The following is a 21096-nucleotide window of genomic DNA, read 5'->3' as shown; positions in this document are numbered from 1 at the left end:
TGGGCCTGTCTATTAAAAGTGGCATTTACCCAGAAGTCTTTTCTCCTGTTAGAGACCTAGTTACATATATTTTGTTGTAGAGCATTACCCAGCATATCCCTCACTGTAGTACTGTTTTGCTTTATTATACACACTGTACTCAGGTAGTGGGCATAGGTTTGGGGTTGGATCTCAGATATTAAGCTGCAGATAAGATGTTGTCCTAACACAAGAAAAGCAGGTTAAGTGATAATTGGCATATGTTGATATTTCAACAGCTTATTTAAAACAATACTGTTTTTTAATTAAACTGGAATCCATTTTTTCCCCCTTTTCCTGATCATGGGTTTGTCTAGATGATGGTACCAAATATAACTATATCGGCTAATGTGACAGTATCTCTATGGGTAATTTACATACCCAAATAAGATAGGGCTGCTATTTGGCATGATGTTTTAATAAAATCAAACCTTAGTATGCTTTTATTATTGTAATAACAGCATGTAATAAAATATATGTTTATTTTTAATAATGGAACTGTATCGGACAGTTACATTATTAAATAGATGGCACCACAGATGAACACTGCAGCGTGATGGCGGTTGAAGCTTCTGTTTTTTTTTGTTTGTTTTTCCAGTGAATCCCCTAGTGTGCATTTAAGTCTTTGTCATAACTGACATTGTGATCACATGATTGGTTCCCGATCGTTGGTGGGCACCCAATCTTGGTTTTAACCGATACTGAGAGCCAGCAGTTGCGCAAAGGGTAAGCTGTTGGCTCTAGAAGGAGGGGGTGTTTATATATCACACAGGGCATAGTGCTGATGAATATTAATATACAGATCGCCATCGGGAAGGGGTTCGAATTGAATCTATTTATAAATCCGGTGCGAAACGCCATATCTCTTACATGTTCTCATCGTTTGTAAAGCGGAGCTGCAGAGAACAGTTTGACAATCATTTTTAAGCCATTTATTTTTACAATATTTTGTTGGCAGCATGTTACGAACAGACTCTGCCTGAGGTGGGTTTGGTTGCTAAGCATTAAATTGGGTTTAAGTAGCCTTTAACTGTATGCTACATTAGGATGGCTGCCCAGTATTTGGTTAATTAACAGCTGTTTCAAGCTATCTATTTAATATTTGTGGAATGTATTTATCCGCTTGTTTTGTTACGGATGGCTTATTTACATATTCACTAGTTAGACAACTCTTTTGTTGCAAGTTTTGTCATGTAATGTGCATTAAATTGAAACATGGATCATTTTTATATCCATGAGATTTGTCTAGCAACAAGCCTCGTAATAAAGACGTCCAATTTAATGAAGGCGTTTCATCTGTGTATGCCAAAATACCGTATTTTTCCAGGGGATTTTACAAGGTATTTGAAAATGTTGCCTCTGCCTCTTGCAGTAGCTAAGCAGTTACATGTTTTAGTGTCCTTCCATGAGCCATTGTTCTAATATAATGGAATAGATTTAAAATGAGGGAAAGCAGCTTGGTACTACATTTCTTGGAGCCTTAATACAGGGATTTGTAGAGGACCTCAATAGGACAAGCTGTGTCCAAAGCAACACGGCGCAATGCAGAGCAGGTCAAACGCAACCTGTGAGCTGCCATGGGTATTTCTTAAATAAAGTCAATGAGAGTTTGCTAAACTGCATTTGACATGTATTTCAAATTCATGTCAAATGCTGAAAAACACCTGTTGATATGAGTCCTAAAGGTGGATTCACACGATTTCCTTCTTGGAATGTGTTGAGCGGCCTTTCTCAACCTTTTCAATACAGAGGAATCCTTGATATAACTTTCCAGTCTCGGGAACCCCGGCTAAAAATAAAAAACTTCTATATCTGCAGCTCATAATACATTAGTGTGTATGCAGCACTTGCTAGCTCATTATGAAATACTCACGTTAGAACTAGGCGCCGGTATCTCACCGCATCCACGCAGAGAGAGCTGACGTGTTACCTCTGCAATGTCTCCTGGATATCGCGGCTCTGGCACTGTGAGTGGCCACAGCCATGATACGTCACTCCCGTGCCTGCGCGTGGAAGCCTTTTTCCCGGCAAGGTCTGGCCGTAGCGCCGCATGACGTCAACGGCTGCATGAAAAGTAAATATCTCCTAAACTGTACAGGTTTAGGAGATATTCATTTTACCTACAGGTAAGCCTTATTATAGGCTTACCTGTTGGTAAAAGTAAAAAAAAAAAAAACTATACAACCACTTTAATAATACCCATAATAAGTCATAGTACACTGAGACATAAAGGAACCTACAAAGGATCTAAAAAAGGTTTAGTGAAGGCAAAAGCACTTATTTCTTCAGATGTGTTTGGTTTAGAACAGAGGTCTCCAAACTTTCCAAACAAAGGGCCAGTTTACTGTCCATCAGAGACTCTGGGGGCTGGAATGAGGCCAATGTGTGTAGAAAACAATGGCACCAATGGGAGTATACAATGCAACATCATTGCTATTAGTGGGAGGAATAGTGCCAATTGGTATCAGGGCACTCTTCCTTCTCTTGATACCAACTGGCACTATTCCTCCCACTGACACCAATCTTCCTTCTCTTATCATTGGTGTCAGTGGGAGGAATTGTGCTTCATTGTTAGTGTCAATCTGAGGAATAGTCCCATGTATTAGGAGGTGGAATAGTGCCAATTGTTGATAAAAGGGGAAGGAATAGTGCCCCTTCATTGGTGTCGGTGGATAAAATGGTGCCCCATTTTTGGTGTCCAATGGCCAGATGAGGGCTACATCTGGCTCCCGGACACCAGTTTGGAGACCACTGGTTTAGAAGACCAGTATTCCATTTCATTAGCAAAGTCTTCCTCAATCCAATCATGAGTAAGACATTGCGTGGCCTAAACCATTGTTTAGCTTTTGTATTGTCACGTTTTATGTATAGAATTAACAGCCTAATATTTGCTCATAAATCAAATGTTTCGTTTTTTCGCCCCATTTTTGCCATCTAGGTGGAATTTCTCTTTCCTGAGGCCTAATCATAAAATGCCTCGTTTATGTGTAACAATTAGTAAGCCGATCAATATGGCTGCCACCACCATGTAGGGAAGTAGAACGCTGCCTCGCAGCCCTTGTAATAGATGAATCTCTCCTCTGTATTATCAGTGTTTCTTTCATGACCCCGGTGACCTTTATTTCATCCATCTAAGGGAGAATGTGCTTTTCAATTTTCATTGTGGCAAGAAGAATTATTCAACAGCAAGACCCGCCGAGGTGACCCTTGCTGTCAAATTGCTTTGGTTCAATAAAGTTTTCTACTCAAGTGCAATTTACTTGTAACTCACACTTTTATTTATTTCATTTTCTCCCCCCACCTCTCCCTTTGCTTTTAGGAGCATAAACAAAAGGCAGAAAAACAATATTCTCCTGGAAGGCACTTGAGAGGCCTAGCTCCGTACTCCCAGCAGTGTATTAATTTGATCAGGTTACAGTGTTGTGTGCTGCAGTTGATTGTTCTGTCCTTGTTTTACAGATTCCTTCTACAATCAGGTCTATCCATCACGATAGGATCCTTGCACTTAGACAGCAGACACAGTTTTTGTGGGAAGCTTATTTTTCCTCTGTTGAGAAGATTGTATTGACAACACTAGAGGTGAGTAACCAAACGCTCGACCTATTCACTGTGATTTCCTCCAGTCTCCTAATTAACCTGTAATATTTATATAACCGATTGCCAACCAACCGCCTTCATTATATTGCGGTAAGTTGGCACAGCTGCACAAACCGCCGTAGGTGTAGGTCAGCTGCTTTAAGAGCTATAGGGGGCACGCAACGCCAGAGCCGATGCACATGGCCGGCGGCCACAATGTCTGCCGGCGACCTACGATCGCTCCTTGGTGCCAGAACAGGGATCTGTCAATGTAAACCCACAGATCCCCGTTTTGTCAGGGAAGTAGATAGAGATCTGCTGTTCCTAGTAATCAGGAACAGCAATCTCGCTCTACTCCCAGTCATTACACTCCTCCCCCAGTTAGAAACGGCTCCCTAGGGAACACTTAACCCCTTGATCGCCCCCTAATGTTAACCCCTGCCCTGCCAGTGACATTGATATAGTAATCAGTGGCTATTTTTAGCTCTGATCACTGTATAAATGTCACTGGTGTCATTCAAAAAGTGTCCGATCTGTCCGTCACAATGTCACAGTCCCACAAAAAATTGCTGATCACCGCCGCCATTAGTAGTAAAAAAATGTATAATAAAAATGTCATAAATATTTCCCCTATTTTGTAGACACTATAACTTTTGCGCAAACCATTATGCAAATATTTATTGCGATTTTTATTTATTTATTTTATACCAAAAATATGTAGAAGAATACATATTGGCCTAAACAGATGAAGAAATTTGTTTTATTTATTTTTTTTTTGATATTTATTATAGCAAACGCCACAAAAAATTTGTTTGCTTTTTTTTCAAAATTGTCTCTTTTTTTGTTTATAGCGCACAAAATAAAAACTGCAGAGGTGATCAAATACCACCAAAAGAAAGCTATATTTATGGGGAAAAAGGACGTCAATTTAGTTTGGGTACAATGTTGCACGACCGCGATGCAGTGCCGTATCGCAAAAGAATGACCTGGTCAGGAAGGGGGTAAATCCTTCCAAGGCTGAAGTGGTTAATATGTTTCATATTTAGATATTTTAGTTTTTTAGATCCTCTTAGTCCCTTCCTGACATTTTAATTACTCCTGCATACAGTATTCAATTGCTTAATCTAAAAGTAACAAATGTAAGCTGTTTTTTTGGAAGCAAGCACCACCAGGTGCTTCCATGTACCTCTTAACCACTTGCCCTCCGGAAGGTTTACCCACCTTCACGACCAGGCCATTTTTTTGCAATATGGCACTGCGTTATCTTAACTGACAATCGTGCAGTCATACGACGCTGTACCCAAATACAATTTTTGTCCTTTTTTCCACAAATAGAGCTTTTGGGGGTATTTTATCACCACCTGCGGCTTTTATTTTTTGCGCTATAAACAAAAAAATGACCAACAGTTTCAAAAAAATTACCGTAACAATTTTTTACTTTCTGCTATAAAGCACACCCAATAAAAAGATGTATAAAATATAATTTCTTCACCAATTTAGGCCAATGTGATTCCTGCTACATATTTTTGGTAAAAACAGTCCCAATAAGCGTATATTGATTGGTTTGCGCAAACGTTACAGCGTCTACAAACTATGGGATGTTTTTATGTTTTGTTTTATTTATTTTTACTAGTAATGGCGGTGATCAGCGATTTATAGTGGGACTGTGAAACTGCGGCGGACGAAACAGAAACCTAACTGACACTTTTTGGGGACTAGTGACACTAATACAGTGATTGGTGCTAAAAAATATCCACTATCACTATACTAATGACACTGGCTGGGAAGGAGTGAACATCAGGGGCAATCAAAGGGTTAATTGTGTGCCTAGGTTGTGCTTACTCACTGTGGGGGAGGTGCTTTGCCTAGGGGAAGGTAAAGATCTGCGTTCCTGCTTTGCAGAAACACAGGATCAGTACCTTCCCTTCCGACACAGGCAATCTGCATTTTTTTGCATAGGCCTGTGTGCTGTCTAATCGGCAGGTGTTGGAGGACACCGAGTCCATAGTACCTGCTGCTGGGCTCCTGCTGTGTGTGATCACAGCAGGAGCGGGTTGCTGACCGCACACGCCCCAGACCTTGTACTAAGTACATGATCTGGCACAGATCGGCCACCCTGCCGCAGTAAATGTACGGGTGGGCAGTCTGTAAGTGGTTGTAAACTCTTACATTTACCTTACATTTAGCCAGTGAAGTGACTGGCCTCAGGTGATGCACAGAAATGAAAACAAATCCTCTTGCATAAGTTGTACCTGTCTGTCTGCAGTATACTCTTTTCTACATCCATTCAAAGTACAGCATTTTTTAAAGCTTGCCTAAGTGCTCAGGAAAAAGGGCACAGAAAGCTGAAGTTACACTCTGCAGCACTCAGTGAGGAGAGCTCTGGGAGCTGATTGGAGGGAAGGCACCCCCACCCCCCTCACACAGAAACAGAGCTGAGGCTGTCAATCAGCTGGAGATCTCTCCTCTGTCCCTCTGTCACAATTTTTCTCTTGGTGTCAGGAAAACTTGTCAGAAGTGATTCATGCTGATATCAGAGGGACAAGGCAGCAGACAGAAATGACAGTGCTCTGGATTGAGACAAGTACACACTATAGAGGGATGGGATATGCTTTGTTCATATTTTGTGTCTGAGGGTTACAACCACCATTTGAAGCTGGCCATTTTTTTTTTTTTTTGGGGGGGTTTTCATCCACACAAGTGAGGTCTTCCCCACTGGGACATTGTATTTTGACACTGAAGGAGTCCCCCTATCAGAATACATTGATCAGCGGCTGCAGCCGCTGGATGACAAAATTCTAATGACTGGATGCTGTGCAACGGGAATGACCATATATGGATCGAAATGCGACTGGTCCCTGCTGAACTAGCCACATTTTGTTCCATATATGGCCATAGACCACCCTCCACGCCGCCATCCCACGTCATCCCTTCCAGGTTGCATTCCACGAGCGCTTCAAGCCTCTCTTTCAGATCGCTCTACTGCAGGGTAGTCTTCCCGGTCACGATTGCAGACTGACAGCGGTGAGAGTCGGCGGTGTGGAGGACGGTCTATATGGACAGCTTGTGTCCATATGCTATGTAACCATATTGCTACACTTGGACCCTTTTAACACTGGGGCGGTGCGAGCGTTAGCGGTAAAGCGCCGCTAGTTTTAGCCAGCAGGGCGCTTTCAACCTCCGCTAGCGGCCAAAGAAAGGGTTAATAGTGCCCATGTTGCGGCACTGCCGAATCACTTTGCAAGCACTACAGCAGCGCTGCCCTTTCATTTGAATGGGCAGGGTGGTGCGGGAGCGAAGTATACATCACTCCTGCACCGCCACAAAGATGCTGCTTGCAGGACTTTTTTTTTTTTTTTTCCCCATCCTGCAAGCGCAATGCCCCAGTGTGAAAGCACTCAGACTTTTACACTGGGGTGGCTTGAGAGGCACTTTTCAGGTACTATTTTTATTTTTAGAGCTAAAAGGCCTGAAAAGCGCCCCCGTGTGAAAGGAGTCTTGGATGTGCCTCTCTTCTCTTTTATACTCTGGAGCTCCTGATGGCTGTTACTTCTAATCCCCCCTGGAGGCTTCCATTTGTGGATGGACATTTTATGGTTACACAACCTATCACATTGCTATAATCTTTTATATGGACTATAAACTGAAGGACTTCTGAATAAATGGTTGTGGAACAAATCATCTGAGTTTCCATTATTTCTTATGGGACAAAAAAAGGAAATGTGTACAGGATGATGGTAGGTCAGGGCTGGTCTATCAAATCCCAAAACGTAACAAAAAAGAAAGCCTGGTGCACAAGGCACGGCAGATACCCCTAGGGATATTCAGATAGACCAGTCAGTAGTTAAAAATATATATAATTTTTATTGAATAGGGAAAAATAGTATAACACGTCTTAAGCATATACAAGAAGTACTTCACAATACTGAATTGGGACAATCTTGAAACATATGTAGTATAGAGAATGTTGCCGACATGTTTCGGACTATCCGTCCTTTTTCTTAGGCATAACAAACATCCCGTGAATACATAGTCTAAAATATAAACGTAATAAGGTAAGTACAGGCAAGAAGGTGCATAGCTCAGCAAATTCATCCTTGATAATAAATATTACAGGTAATAGAAATACTTACAAGCCTGACACAGGCTGTGTCAGACTTGTAAGTATTTCTATTACCTGTAAAATTTATTATCAAGGATGAATTTGTTGAGCTATGCATAAAAATTATATATACATTTGTAACTACTGACTGGTCTATCTGAATTAATATCCCTAGGGGTGTCTGCCATGCCTTGTGCACCAGGCTTTCTTTTTTATTATTTCTTATGGGGAAATTGACTGATATTTGAGGGCTTTGGATTACAAGCATGTTTCTAGAACGAATTATGCTCGCAATCCAAGGTTTTACTGTATATGTTAGGACATACCTTAAAGGGGAAAAAGAGGTAAAAAGACCCCTTTCACACTGGGGCGCTTTTCAAGCACTACAGCGCTAAAAATAGCGCCTGCAAGGCACCCCTGAAAGAGCCGCTCCTCACACTCCAGTGTGAAAGCCCCGAGGGGTTTCACACTGGAGCGGTGCGCTGGCAGGACAGTAAAAAAAAAATCCTGCTAGCAGCATCTTTGGAGCGGTGTATAATACCGCTCCTACACATTGAAATCAGTGGGGCAGCGCAGCTTTACCTCCGGCAAAGTGCCACTGCAGCAGCGCTTTTGTGGTGGTTTTAACCCTTTCTCGGCTGCTAGCAGGGGGTAAAACCGTCCCCACTAGCGGCCAAATACGCCGCTAAATTACGGTAAATCTGCGCTAAAGATAGCACCGGCTTACCGCCGGTGCCCGCACCGCCCCAGTGTGAAAAGGGGCCTTAGAGGGAAATGTTGTTCCTTGCCTATACAAATCCTTTAATTTGCCCAAACTGCTTTACATTTGACCATGCAAGTACCTCTCCTTAGCACTGAATTGTGATGTTGGATGTGTAGGAAATGGTTAAAGCTTTCAGAAAAGTCTGTATTTTCTTTAAAAAAAAAATTGTTGCAGATTTTAAGTAAGAGAAACTGGGGGACCATGTATCATGGTAGTATTTAAACAAAAATTTGAAATAAAGACAGCCTAGAGGTGAATTAATCACATCTGTCAGTTTACTTGTCAATTGTATAGGCAAACTGAAATAGTACTTATGTGGAATATATCTGTCCCCAGGTAGACCTAGAGGATGTTGGTCACACATGAAGGAGAAATGCAACAACCTAGTCGACACAATACATTCACTAGGGAGGAACTCTTATTGTGTATTTTATAATTTAGAGGTGTTCTCTTACAAATCTGATTCTTTGCATCAAATGTTTAATGGCACTGGAAGGGTGTTTGTATATGTGTGTATGTATGTGTGTGTGTATATGTATATGTAATATATATATATATATATATATATATATATGTGTGTGTGTATATATATTATATAATGTTTGGGCCCCTAATGTACAAGAGAGCTTGTGCATCTTCATCTATCCTCTAGGTCAACCTTTCTCAATGTTTTTCCCCAGAGCAACCCCAAAAAATAATTTTAGGTCTTAGGGAATCCTTTACTAAATACAATTTGTCAGTAGGGAATATTCCCCTTACATCGATGGTCAGGAAGAAGAATGCAAATTAAAATGGCTGTAGATCCGTAGATTGCCAGAAAACCACAAAGTATCTCACAAAAGTGAGTACACCCCTCACATTTTTGTACATATTTTATTATATATTTTCATGTGACAACACTGAAGAAATGACACTTTGCTACAATGTAAAGTAGTGAGTGTACAGCTTGTATAACAGTGTAAGCTTCTTTGTGAGATGCAGTATATAGGATATATATAAAAGTGCCTTGAAAAAGTATTCATTCCCATTTTTCACATTTTGTCATGTTACAACCCAACCAAAAATGGAAATGTAATTTATTGGGATTTTATGTGATAGACCAACACAACGTGGCACATAATTGTGAAGTGGAAGGAAAATTATAAATGATTTTCAACATTTTTCACAAATATGTGAAAAGTGTGGTATGCATTTGTATTCAGTTCAGAGACCAATTTTGGTCTCATCTGAGCAGTGCGCCTTCTTCCACACGTTTGCTGTGTCCCCCACATGGCTTCTCGCAAACTGCAAACAGGACTTCTTATGGCTTTCTTTCACCAATGGTTTTCTTCTTCCCACTCTTCCATAAAGGCCAGATTTGTGAAGTGCTCGACTAATAGTTGTCCTGCGGACAGATTCTCCCCCCCTGAGCTGTGGATCTCTGCAGCTCCTCCAGAGTTACCATGGGCCTCTTGGCTGCTTCTCTGAATGTTCTCCTTGCCCGGCTTGTCAGTTTAGGTGGACGGCCATGTCTTGGTAGGTTTGCAGATGTGCCGTACTCTTTCCAATTTGGGGGGGATTGAACAGAGCTCCGTGACATGTTCAAAGCTTGGGATACTTTTTTATAAGCTATCCCTGCTTTAAACTTCTCCAAAACGTTATCCATGACCTGTCTGGTGTGTTCCTTGGCCTTCATGGTGCTGTTTCTTCACTAAGCGTTTTTAACAAACCTTTGAGGTTTGCACAGAACAGCTGTATTTATGCTGAGATTAAATTACAAACAGGTGGAATCTATTTACTAATTGGTTGACTTCTGAAGGCAATCGGTTCCAGTAGATTTTAGTTGGGGGCATCAGAGTAAAGGGGGCAGAATACAAATACTCGTCACGCTTTTCATATATTTATTTGTAAAAAAAATTTAAAACCATGTATCATTTTCCCTCCACTTCACAATTATGTGTTACTTTTGTGTTTGGTCTATCACATAAAATCCCAATTAAATACAAGTTTTTGGTTATAACATGGCAATGTGGAAAATTTTAAGGGGTATGATTACTTTTTCAAGGCACTGTATATAAAGCCGATGAGACTCCTTAGATTTCCAGTAGTATATTTTTCTGCATCTGTAGAAACTGTTCAAATGAATCCTGTCCAAGATTTCCCAAATCCCTCATCGCCTGGACAGAAAACTTTATCTGGGCAGTGGAGTTAAAACTATTTCATAAGAGAATGTGAAAGACGGATGGGGCTCTCTTATTGTGTATAAACAAGATTTTCAGCATGATGTGACCTCTGGGGCTTCTGAAAGAATGTGAAAGTATCGGATCTGGGCAGTTCAGGTACAAAGCAGGCCTGAGAATTCTCGGAATACAAATGTGCCCTGCTGATGTACGCCTTGTATTCACACCGGCCTGCTTCTGAACTTTCCATAGAAGACTTTCTACAAGCGAACGTTGCAGCTATTCACGGAGATTCAATGTCAGTGTTGCATGACTTTTTGCAGGATTTAAACAATAAGTGTATTTTTAAAGTACACTTGGCTTGGAAATAATATGGGCTGCTACTGCTAGTTGTCTGGCTTTGCCTAAATTTAAAGTTGAAGTTCGGCCAAAAACTAACTCTAAATCTACTGGCAGCCACATTCTAAAACAAATCTAACCCTGTAAAGCAAAAATCGCAATACATACCCTTTCTGAAGCCGATCCAGTCCGGTCTCCAACAGCAGATGCGAGACAGATAATGGCTGGGAAGCAATGTCACCCATTGAGTTACTATGGGGCTTTCACTCCTGCACATGCCTACACAGAGATGCGGCCACTGATAGCTCAGCGTGGCACCGGACCGGCTGCTGAAAAGGTATGTATAGGGATTTTTGCTTTACAAGTTTAGATAGATTAGTTTTAGAATGTGGCTGCCAGTAGATTTAGAGTTAGCTAGTTTTTGGCTGAACGTCTACTTTGAATCCTAGACTTGGAACTAGCATGCAGCTGTTAAAAATCAGAGATTGCTTGTCTTTCAGTTCATTGACTTGGAAGATGTTGAAGCCAGATCATCAGTTTGACAACCAGGCAACTAGCATTCTCATGAGGGCAACAGTGACAACCTTCACATTTCTCTCTTCTGTTTAAAACACCTTTCCTCAAGTCCTGGCAGGTCAAGCAAGTTTGCAAATACAACTTTTCACTTTTTTCCTTTCTCTTGCTGCCATTTGAGATCTGTACTGTGACCACCAGTCCTTCAGTTTCAAGTTTACACCTATTCCCTGATAGTTGCATACAGACGAAGGGCGCACTGCATAGCGAGTTAAACTAAGCCCATCCCTTCAGATTTGCATGCACCCCTAGGAATTTAGAGGCAGAAAACAAAACACTACCAGCAACAATTTGGCAGAAAAAGGCATGACGCGTTTTAACACGTCTAAGCATGCGTTAACGCTAGCTGTGTCTAGCACTTGAGTGTTAATTCATTTTAGTGGCAAGAATACATTTTTCCAGCCAATGAAATGATTTAGAGTGGTTCGAAAGGCAGAAGGTTTTTTACTAGGATTGTCCCGATACCCGTATTGGTCCCGATATTGAGCATTTGCAGGAGTATTTGTACTCCTGCAAATGCTCCTGATGCCTAATCTGATACCTGGACACTCGGGAACAATCGGTGCGGTGGGGGGGGGGGGTTAACTAATCACCGATCTCCCTATGTGGCTTTTAATAAAGTAGCTGAAAGCCACGGAGGGGAGAGGAGGAGAAGCACAGGGAAATTGGTGATTATAACTTCCCCCACCACACTGATTGTTTCTAAATGTCCCTTGTATCCTTCTCCGGCTTCTCAACCCCCACGTTTTTCTCCAGTCCGTCCCTCCACGGTCCCCTTCTGCTGTGTGCTCCTCTGGAAAACAGCAGCAGGAGCCATTGGCTGTTGTCAATCACAGCCAGTGAGCCAATGAGAGAGTGTGGGGCCAAGCCAAGCTCTGTGTGGGAATGGACGTAGAGCGTGGTTCGGGAGCTAGCCTGCTTGAGTGCCCCCATAGCAAGCGGCTTGTTTTTGGGGGCGTTTGTCGGGGGGCGCCAGGAGTGCCAGCAGAAGCACCAAAAAAGAGGATTTGGGCTGCTCTGTGCAAAACGATTGCACCAAGCAGGTAAGTATACCATGTTTGATTTTTGGCAAGGTTCAGCGGGATCCTCCATTCTGGTGGGTGCACATTGCCTAGGAGACAACCTGATGCTCTTCTGCCACTCTGCTACCTTCAAAGTTCTTCCTGTGTTAGCGTCTGCACACTGCAAACCCCAGAAGCCGTGCCCCTGTTCTTCAATCTAAATCAGCATCTTACAAAATCCCCGCTTTTCTGATCTCATGCATTCTCCTTCCAGTCACAGTGCTTTTCAAAGGACCTTTGGTGCTAAAGAGGTGTTGTTATGTCACCATCTGATTTTACCGTATAATGCTGCACTACAATTATGGTATGACCCCGTTGAACTCGGTGGCGAGTTGACATGCGGTGCCGCTAGTCGACTCTCCTCCCTAACCACGCATCTGAAAGAGACCAATTTAATGAGCGGTTGAAGTGAGAAGTTTGGCGCCCCACAACAGTCCCAGTTTTTCATGTGGCCTGTTTTATTATCATTATTATTATGCAGGATTTATATAGCACCAACAGTTTGCGCAGCGCTTTACAACATGAGAGGAGACGGTACAGTTACAATACAGGAGGAATCTATTTGTTAGAGCTTACAATCTAGAAGGGAGGGTTAATTGATACAAAAGGTAATAACTTCGGGGGATGAGCTGATGAATAAAATGAAAGTACAGTTGTTAAACGTAGGCAAGATAGGCTTCTCTGAAGAGAAACATTTTCAGGGATCGCCTAAAAGTGGATACAGTTGGAGATAGTCGGACAGATTGAGGATGGGAGAGACTCGGGAAAAGTCTTGGAGGTGAGTTTTTGGAGGAGGTGACGAGGGGCTAAAGAGCAGGAGGTCTTGGGAGGAAGGAAAAGGGGGATTTGGTTGGTTTTTTGAGACCAGGTTAGTGATGTAGCTGGGGGTTGCTTTGTAAGTCTTGTTTTTTAAATTTTAATTTGTTGGGCGAATGGAATTCAATGGAAGGATTGGCAGAGAAGGGTAGCTGACGCTGACCAATTTGTAAGGTGGTTGAGTCAGGCAACAGCCTTCATGATGGCCTGAAGGGGGATAACCTATTTAAAGATAAGCCAATGAGGAGGGAGCTGCAGTAGTCGAGGCGAGAGATAACCAGAGAGTTAATCGGGAGCTTTGTAGTGTCGTTGGTTAGGAAGGGGCGTATTTTTGAAATGCGGAGGTTGAGGCGGCAAGTTTTGGAAAGGGATTGGATGTGAGGCGAAAGGAGATTCCAGAGTCCAGGATAACACCTAGCACCCTGGCATGTGAGGATGGGCTGATGGTTGTGCCATTACTCTTGCCCACCTCTACTGTAGTATAATAGTAATATGAAATCTCGGGTATGCGTGTGTGTGTGTGTATGTGTATATATATATATATATATATATATAATTTTTTTTTTCTTTTTTTTTTTTTTTTTTCGTTTCCAAGAGATGCCTCATAAACTGTTGTGTTTTTTCAAATCTCAGTGTGTTTTGTGGGGCTAAAACATTGTTAATAAATGATTCACACTCAATTACAGACGATGAACTTTGAGGTCATTCTGCAAGCTGTGTGCATAGGTCACCCTTTGGGCTCGAACTGTTTGCTCTGTGCTTTGCAGGACCCAGAATCCATCCCTCCCCTCCCCCCAATCCTCCCCGTTGGCTCATAGACTCTCGCCATTTACCTTTTCACCCAGCCAATCGATGAAAATTGAATTTTTCAGCATGAGCTTTTGCCCTCTTGATGTGTTAGTCAGTGATCGAGTCCGATACAAGGGCCGAGGACAGCCAACCATAGAAGTCGTACCATGTTAATTCCGCCACGAAGTGGTGAACTCTGCACTGGAATACCAGGCAAACTAATTATTTGTACAAATTGGTTTTCCGTGCAGTATTTATACATGGCCCTGCTTGTTACGAACGCCCCAGCCATGCAGGTTAAAATGTCACTGCTATAATTAATGCGCTGGGAGAGAAATGAGGGCTAGTCTGATAAAAGTGAGACAATTCAACTTTGGAATGTTGTTACTTAAAGGAATAAATCAGGAAAAGTTCCGTATTAATGCAGCTTATCTGAATGTGTACTGCATGCAGACCCGCTGCTCGCTAAGGCTCTCTATCAACTTAATGATGTATTAATGTACTGTAAATGATTTAAAACCGTACACTCCGTGTAGTAGAAGCGTGTCTTTTTGCATATCATACCGATATTTCAAAAGCCGCTTTAAATACTTTGCAATAGATTTCTTAACCCCCCCCCCCTGTTGATTTCAGAGATGGAGAAACCAGTTTTATCAGGCTAGTGACTCGAGAGAATGAGCGCACACATTATAATTATTTAATTCCTTTTCAAGAACAGTGATTTTTCTTCATGTCAATAAAATTGTCTTATAAAATGAAGAATACTTTCACACTGCATTCATTGTTTTTTCTAACACTGAGCTTTTATTACGTTCTTATACTCGAGATGAAATGTTGGGAGCGATGCTCAAGTTAGGTTTTGATACCAAGTAAAGAAAATGATTAAAAATGGAAAAGTGGATATTAAAGGCAAAGCAATAATTTTACTCAATGTCAGCAGCCATTCTCAACCGGGGTTTCATAAAACTCTAGGGCAGTGATGGCGAACCTTGGCACCCCAGATGTTTTGGAACTACATTCCCCATGAAGCTCATGCACTCTGCAGTGTAGCTGAGCATCATGGGAAATGTAGTTCCAAAACATCCGGGGTATCAAGGTTCACCATCACCGGTCCAGAGTTTGCTCCAGAGCTTGTGCTAGGGGTTCCTTGACCTGTGGCTAATTGCCTTTCCGTTTGATGATGCTTGTATAGTTCCAGGGCCAACGCTACTTGGCAGAGTGACTCTAATGCAGTGTTTCTCAACTCCTGTCCTCAAGGCACCCCAACAGGTCATGTTTTCAGGCTTTCCATTATTTTGCACATGTGATTTGATCAGTTTCACTGCCTTCGTAATTACCACAGCTGTTTGATCTGAGGGAAATCCTGAAAACATGACCTGTTGCGGCGCCTTGAGGACTGGAGTTGAGAAACACTGTTCTAATGATCCTTTTATGTGTCATAGGGGGGCATTCTGACCATCACTTTAGGCTGGGTTCACACTGAAGTGATGCGGGAACGCCGCAAATCCGCGGCTGCAGTTCACACTGCCCTATGCGGACTGCTGGGAGTGTCAGTGAAACCTTAATGACACCCCCAGATCAGTTCGCATATCGCAGTGCGATCTGCAAACTCGGACAGGAATCGGATCGCATGGTGTGAACACCCATGCAATCCGATTTTGCTGCGGACCAAAAAAGGGTCCTGTGCGAGTTTGGAGCGGGTGCGATGCAAATTCAGCCATACTATCTGTATGGCTGAACTCGCATCGCACAGAGATCGGATGTGATTTGCAGTGCGGTGTGAATCTCATCCGATTCTCCTAGCCACGCCAGTGTGAACCCAGCCTCAAGGGGAGTCATTCGTTTTTTTTATTTTATTTTTTTATTTTTTTGTGAATTTTTTTTTTTATTTTTTTGTGAATTTTTTTTTTTTTTAATTGAACAATTTTTGCATAAAACACACAAAAGGTGCATAGACACAGTACAAACTTACAAAAACTTTGAGTGTAGGCTCAAAATGATTGTAGAATCAAAAAACTAACCAAAAAAGAAAAAGGAGCATAAGGAAAGCATAAGAGACCTTTGTGACAAATACAGCATATAAGCCTAGTGAAGGGACCATCCCAAACATCCTCCCAGTCCTTGGTGTCCAGGTCAGAGAGGACCGATTCCCAACAAGACCTACATTGGCTGAGTAGTCCTTGTGTTTCAGGGAAGAGAAACTTGTAAATAGTTGACAATGGCTTAGTTAAATCCACATCCCATAGAAAGGTTTCTAAATCGGCTGAGGCAAAGGAAGTCTGAGTGCTTCCAAACTGTGGATTTAATTGTATATACCTGAAAAACTGAGTGTTAGGAAGATGATAGAGCACAATAGGATCCCCAAAGGAAAAGAAATTAGCCAAATTCGGCTTTCTCCATAGAGGAGCATGAGGGAAGGTGGGGGGGGGGGGTCCCCCAAATTAGCCCCCATACACCACCAGCCAAGCTCACAGAACAGATCTCAGTGATCGCTTTCATATGAGGAGACTTAGGACCCCCTATGAACCAAGTGCACTAGAGCCTCATAGGATGGGGGGGTGGGGATCATTCTCACTATTAGCCCAGTACTGTAAGATGGATTTGTCCCACTGACCCCCAATAAAGTTTTTAGTTAGAAGATAAAAGATAATGTAAGATAAATATGTTTAATTGCCTCTAAAACTGTTGATGTTAGGGTTTCACCAAATCCAGTATCTTTATCGGTGCCGATACTAAGCATTTGCACTAGTACTTGTATTCGAACCAATGCTCCAATGCCTAAAACCAATACTTTTGCAGTGCGATTTGAGCCCATACTAAATGAATGGGCTCAAACCGCGCTGCAATGCAGTGCAATTCCTGTCCAAATCGCATGTGGTTTCCTGCACTACTCCTGTGTGAACCCAGGCTTGTCATACTGTTTTCAGCCTGGGTTCATACAGGAGCGGTGCGGGAAACTGCATGTGATTTGGACAGGAATCGCACTGCATTCCTGTTAACACTGCAAAGCTTTGCACGCAATTTTATTTTGAGCCCAAAAAGTTTGTATAAACTCAAGTCACACCACACGGTATCAGTACTTAAGCATAAGCATAAGTATTAGTACTCGTACGTCGTCTTAAAAAACGAGTTTCGGTGCAATCCTAGTTTATTAAATTCTTAAGCAAGTTGGGTACAGAGGCATAATTATTTTTTGTTCAACCTCAGGTTGGGGGAAAAAAAACACACAAGACATGTAGATGCAGGGATCTCCCATGCTGCGTTACTGAATTCTAACAGCAGGGGCACTCAGTGGGTTAGCTTCCCTCCCCCGTAGTGGCTCTGCTCATTCTGCTTCCCCCCCCCTGTAGTGACTCTGCGGCTCTGCTCATTCTGCTTCCCTCCCCCTGTAGTGACTCAGCGGCTCTGCTCATTCTGCTTCCCTCCCCCTGTAGTGACTCGGCGGCTCTGCTCATTCTGCTTCCCCTCCCAGTAGTGACCCAGCAGCGCAGCTGATACTGTTACCACACTCAACAATGATTAGGCAGTGCAGCTCCCCTTGCTCCCTTCTCTCAGCAGTGATTCAGCTGCTCTGCTCCCCCTCAGCAGCTCAGTGCACACTACTCCCTCCTCCCATTAGTAACAACAACCTTCTAATCCCTAATGTGAACCGTTAAATATAAGAGTTTGTCATTTGCTTCGTTTTTTTATTTTTTTTATTTTTTGCATACTGTAAATGTCTAAACCATTTCTGAATAACAAATATCACATATTAGAGTATGTAAACCCATAATTTCTTATTCTTGATATGTGCTTGCTGTACTATGTACTTGTATGAAAAAGTATCCTGTTGTATTTTTGTGTGAAATCCCTGGTGTTTCTGCCAGTCCCTCTGCTTTCCTATTAAAAACTGACCAAGCTAAGCAGGTGAGCACACTGGTCAGTTCTCTAGTTGTGCTGAAACTCAGCCTGTTCTCCAATGACCAGACTTGTCCTGACATGCTCTTCTCCCCCCTGCAAGCCTTTCACTGGGAAGATCAGTGTAATGCAGTTTCTCCTCCCCCAGCTCTTATGCATCTGAGAACAAAGATTATATGATCACATGTAAAAAAAAGTAAAAAAAAAAAGAAGGTATTTATAATGTGTTTTTTTGTTGTTTTAATATTTATACACAAATGTTTTGCATTTCATTTCTATTTTAAACTGAATGGGTTGTTTTACAAGGCGATCGTTTACAATCACTTTAAGGCTCAATAGTGACTGTCAGTCTCACTGAATAAACATGAAGTACGTTACATAAGTTCAAACATCATGATAATGCTTTTCCTCTTAATTCAGTGCTTTGCCAGAGAGATCCGCTTCTGTTGACAAACTCGATAGGTAAAAACAAGGTCTAGGTACCGCTCTCCCCAAGGAGACACTTTGATTGCAATCTTTAGCTAGCGGCTGATTGAAGAGGAGGATGGAGTGGGAATAGTGCGGACTAAGTGCCTCGTCCATTCTTTTATGTCTTTCTCATTCTCGCCTTTCAGATCATTCAGGACAGAATCTTCAAGCACATATCACGCAACAGTCTAATATGGAATAAGCATCCTGGAGGGCTGTTTGTGCTGCCCCAGTACTCATCATATCTGGGAGATTTCCCCTATTATTACGCTAATCTAGGTGAGTGCCTTTTCCTCTATGACCTGATGATGACGGGGTGGTTAAGTGAATCTCTCCATCTTGAAAGGAGCAAGTTAAGACATAAGTGCTGCTACTTTTAACGCTGTGTGAGCTTGCAGAAACTAAGAAGTCTATGTGTAGCTACATGGAGATAATGGGTGCGCAGAACAAAATGGCTGCTGCCATCACCGTAACCTGATTTCAACTGCCAGTGACAGCACTGTTTCACTCATAGCTACATAGCCATGCATGCCGGGATGTGTCTCTGCATGAGAACTGAATAAATGATTATAAGCAGTGTAATCCCCGGTTCACACTGTAAATCGAACATGCGATTCAGTGCGATGCGATTTGATCCCCTTCATTTTGAATGGACTCAAATCGCACCTCAGAGCACCAAGCGCACTGTTTGTGACCTGCATTTGTGGTGTTGTTAATATTGCATTGACACCGGCTGCAGATCGTAAGGGCAGTTCGTTTTGAATGTGGTGCTTGAAACGCGCACTGATCATGGGTTTCCACATTCTGATGTGAACCAGGGCTAAAATCACGAACGGGTTCGATATATTGAAATTTAGAGAGTACATATAGTGCGCTTCTTTATAATAGTGGCAATAGAATTTCATAGCATAGGTCTGTGTCAGAAATGCCTTTAGGAGCTCCCATACCCATGACACTAGGTTGTACGCCACCATTCTCGGTGTGGGAATCAGGAAGTGAAGCGTTGCAGGTTCACTTCCCAGTTCCCTACTGCGCATGCGCGAGTCGCGCAGCACAATGGGTATGGTCCACGCTGTCTCTGGGACCCGTGTGTGTCCCAGCAGACAGCGTGGCGGCACAGGAAGAGGCATAGACTCCCATGGTGTAGTGTATGCCTGAAAGTGGGTGCAAATACCTGTCTTAGACAGGTATCTGCACCCCCTCCCCCCTGAAAGGTGCCAACTGTGTGTTCCGATGAGCGGAAGATCCACTTTAGGGTGGAACCTCCGTTTTAACCAAAGTTACTTCCAGGTTCGCGGGCTCCGGTGCTGTGATTGACAGTCACGGCACGGGTCCTGAAGAAGCGGCACGAGCGGAGCCATTCCTTCAGTGTGCCTGTGCCAATGACGTCAGCGTTTATGGTAAATATCTCCTAGACAGTGCAAGTTTAGGAGATATTTACAGTACCTACAGATAAGCCTTACTATAGGTTTACCTGTAGGTACAATTAAAGAGGAAGGCATTACTTCATCTTTAATCACTTTAGCTAGCCCATTCCCTCTTGGGGGACTTTTTCTTTGGCTGCTAAGTTTGATAAATGGCTTTACTAATGCTTAACAAGTTTAGATGGGCAGCCTAAAGTGCTGACTTGCTAAAAGTCAACATTTATATAATTGTGTGCCATACATTATGGGGCTCCTAAAAGCATCTTTGGTCATACGTCTCTTGAGGGTCACAGAAGTGCACTTACATTTGCTCTCTTGTGACCCATGTGGGAAAGCCACTCCCGGCTCTAGAAGGATCCCAACAATATTGTCTGGAACCACCCAACTGCTTAATTGACAGCTGGCTCTGCCTCTCAGTGTATGTCTTAGAAACTGAGCCAGCTGCTCAGTTTGGCGTTTCAGTGAGTGCTGGAGGATCAGAGCGTAGAGCAGTGACTGACGGTCACCACTCTCCACTCTGAGCATACTGAGAATTGAACGATTAAATGTCATGTGATTGCTCGGTTGTTGGGCTTGGAGCCAACGGGGGACAGCTGCAACATAGAAGTACTGTAGGTATGAATATTTATTTTAATAAACCTATAGTAAAAATATATAGGACTACCTGCAAGAATCTGTAATATAAAGTCCAGATGCCATTGTATTATAATGGAACACAATACAGCCTTGCATTTAAAGTGAACCTATGCTTTGTACATGCAGGCCAGGGCTAAAGGTTCACTTAGGTGCAGACCCCCTACTCAGACTCGGCATGGGAGAGGAAGGAGCAGCTGACTACATTGCAGGTGGCTGTGAGTAAAAGCTGGTAGGGCCCCCAGTGCATTACTTTACCCAGGGGGCCCATGATGCTATTAAGATGGCACTGCCTATCGCCCCATTTTCTCACAAGGGTGAAGAGAAACCACCCTGCATAAGCTCCAATTACTGACATGGAGCTTGCACAGAGCTTAGGACTTTCTCTCCCCTCCGTATGAGTGCACTCAGTAGCTGAGTGGCCAATTGGCATGTACCCGTGCTGCCACTTGGGGGGGGGGGGGGTGAATGAGCCATT

The 21096-nt window shown here is 42.7% G+C and overlaps 1 protein-coding gene across 1 annotated transcript in view; it reads left to right on the top strand.

The window, feature by feature from the left end:
- The window catches only part of EXT1 (exostosin glycosyltransferase 1), a 383734-nt gene that overhangs the window by 321767 nt on the left and 40871 nt on the right, over window positions 1-21096 (top strand). The window contains exons 4-5 of the mRNA XM_077493248.1: window positions 3478-3597; window positions 18708-18840. Coding sequence (XP_077349374.1) covers window positions 3478-3597; window positions 18708-18840 — 253 coding nt within the window. The remainder of the gene's footprint in view (window positions 1-3477; window positions 3598-18707; window positions 18841-21096) is intronic.

The sequence above is a fragment of the Lithobates pipiens genome, unplaced genomic scaffold, assembly GCF_037356315.1.
Source record: "Lithobates pipiens isolate NorthernLeopardFrog02 unplaced genomic scaffold, aLitPip1_a1.2 Scaffold_19, whole genome shotgun sequence".
In the NCBI taxonomy this organism is placed as follows: Eukaryota; Metazoa; Chordata; class Amphibia; order Anura; family Ranidae; genus Lithobates; species Lithobates pipiens.
Note: the sequence above shows the minus strand (reverse complement) of the source record. Positions and strands in the feature narration are given on the sequence as shown.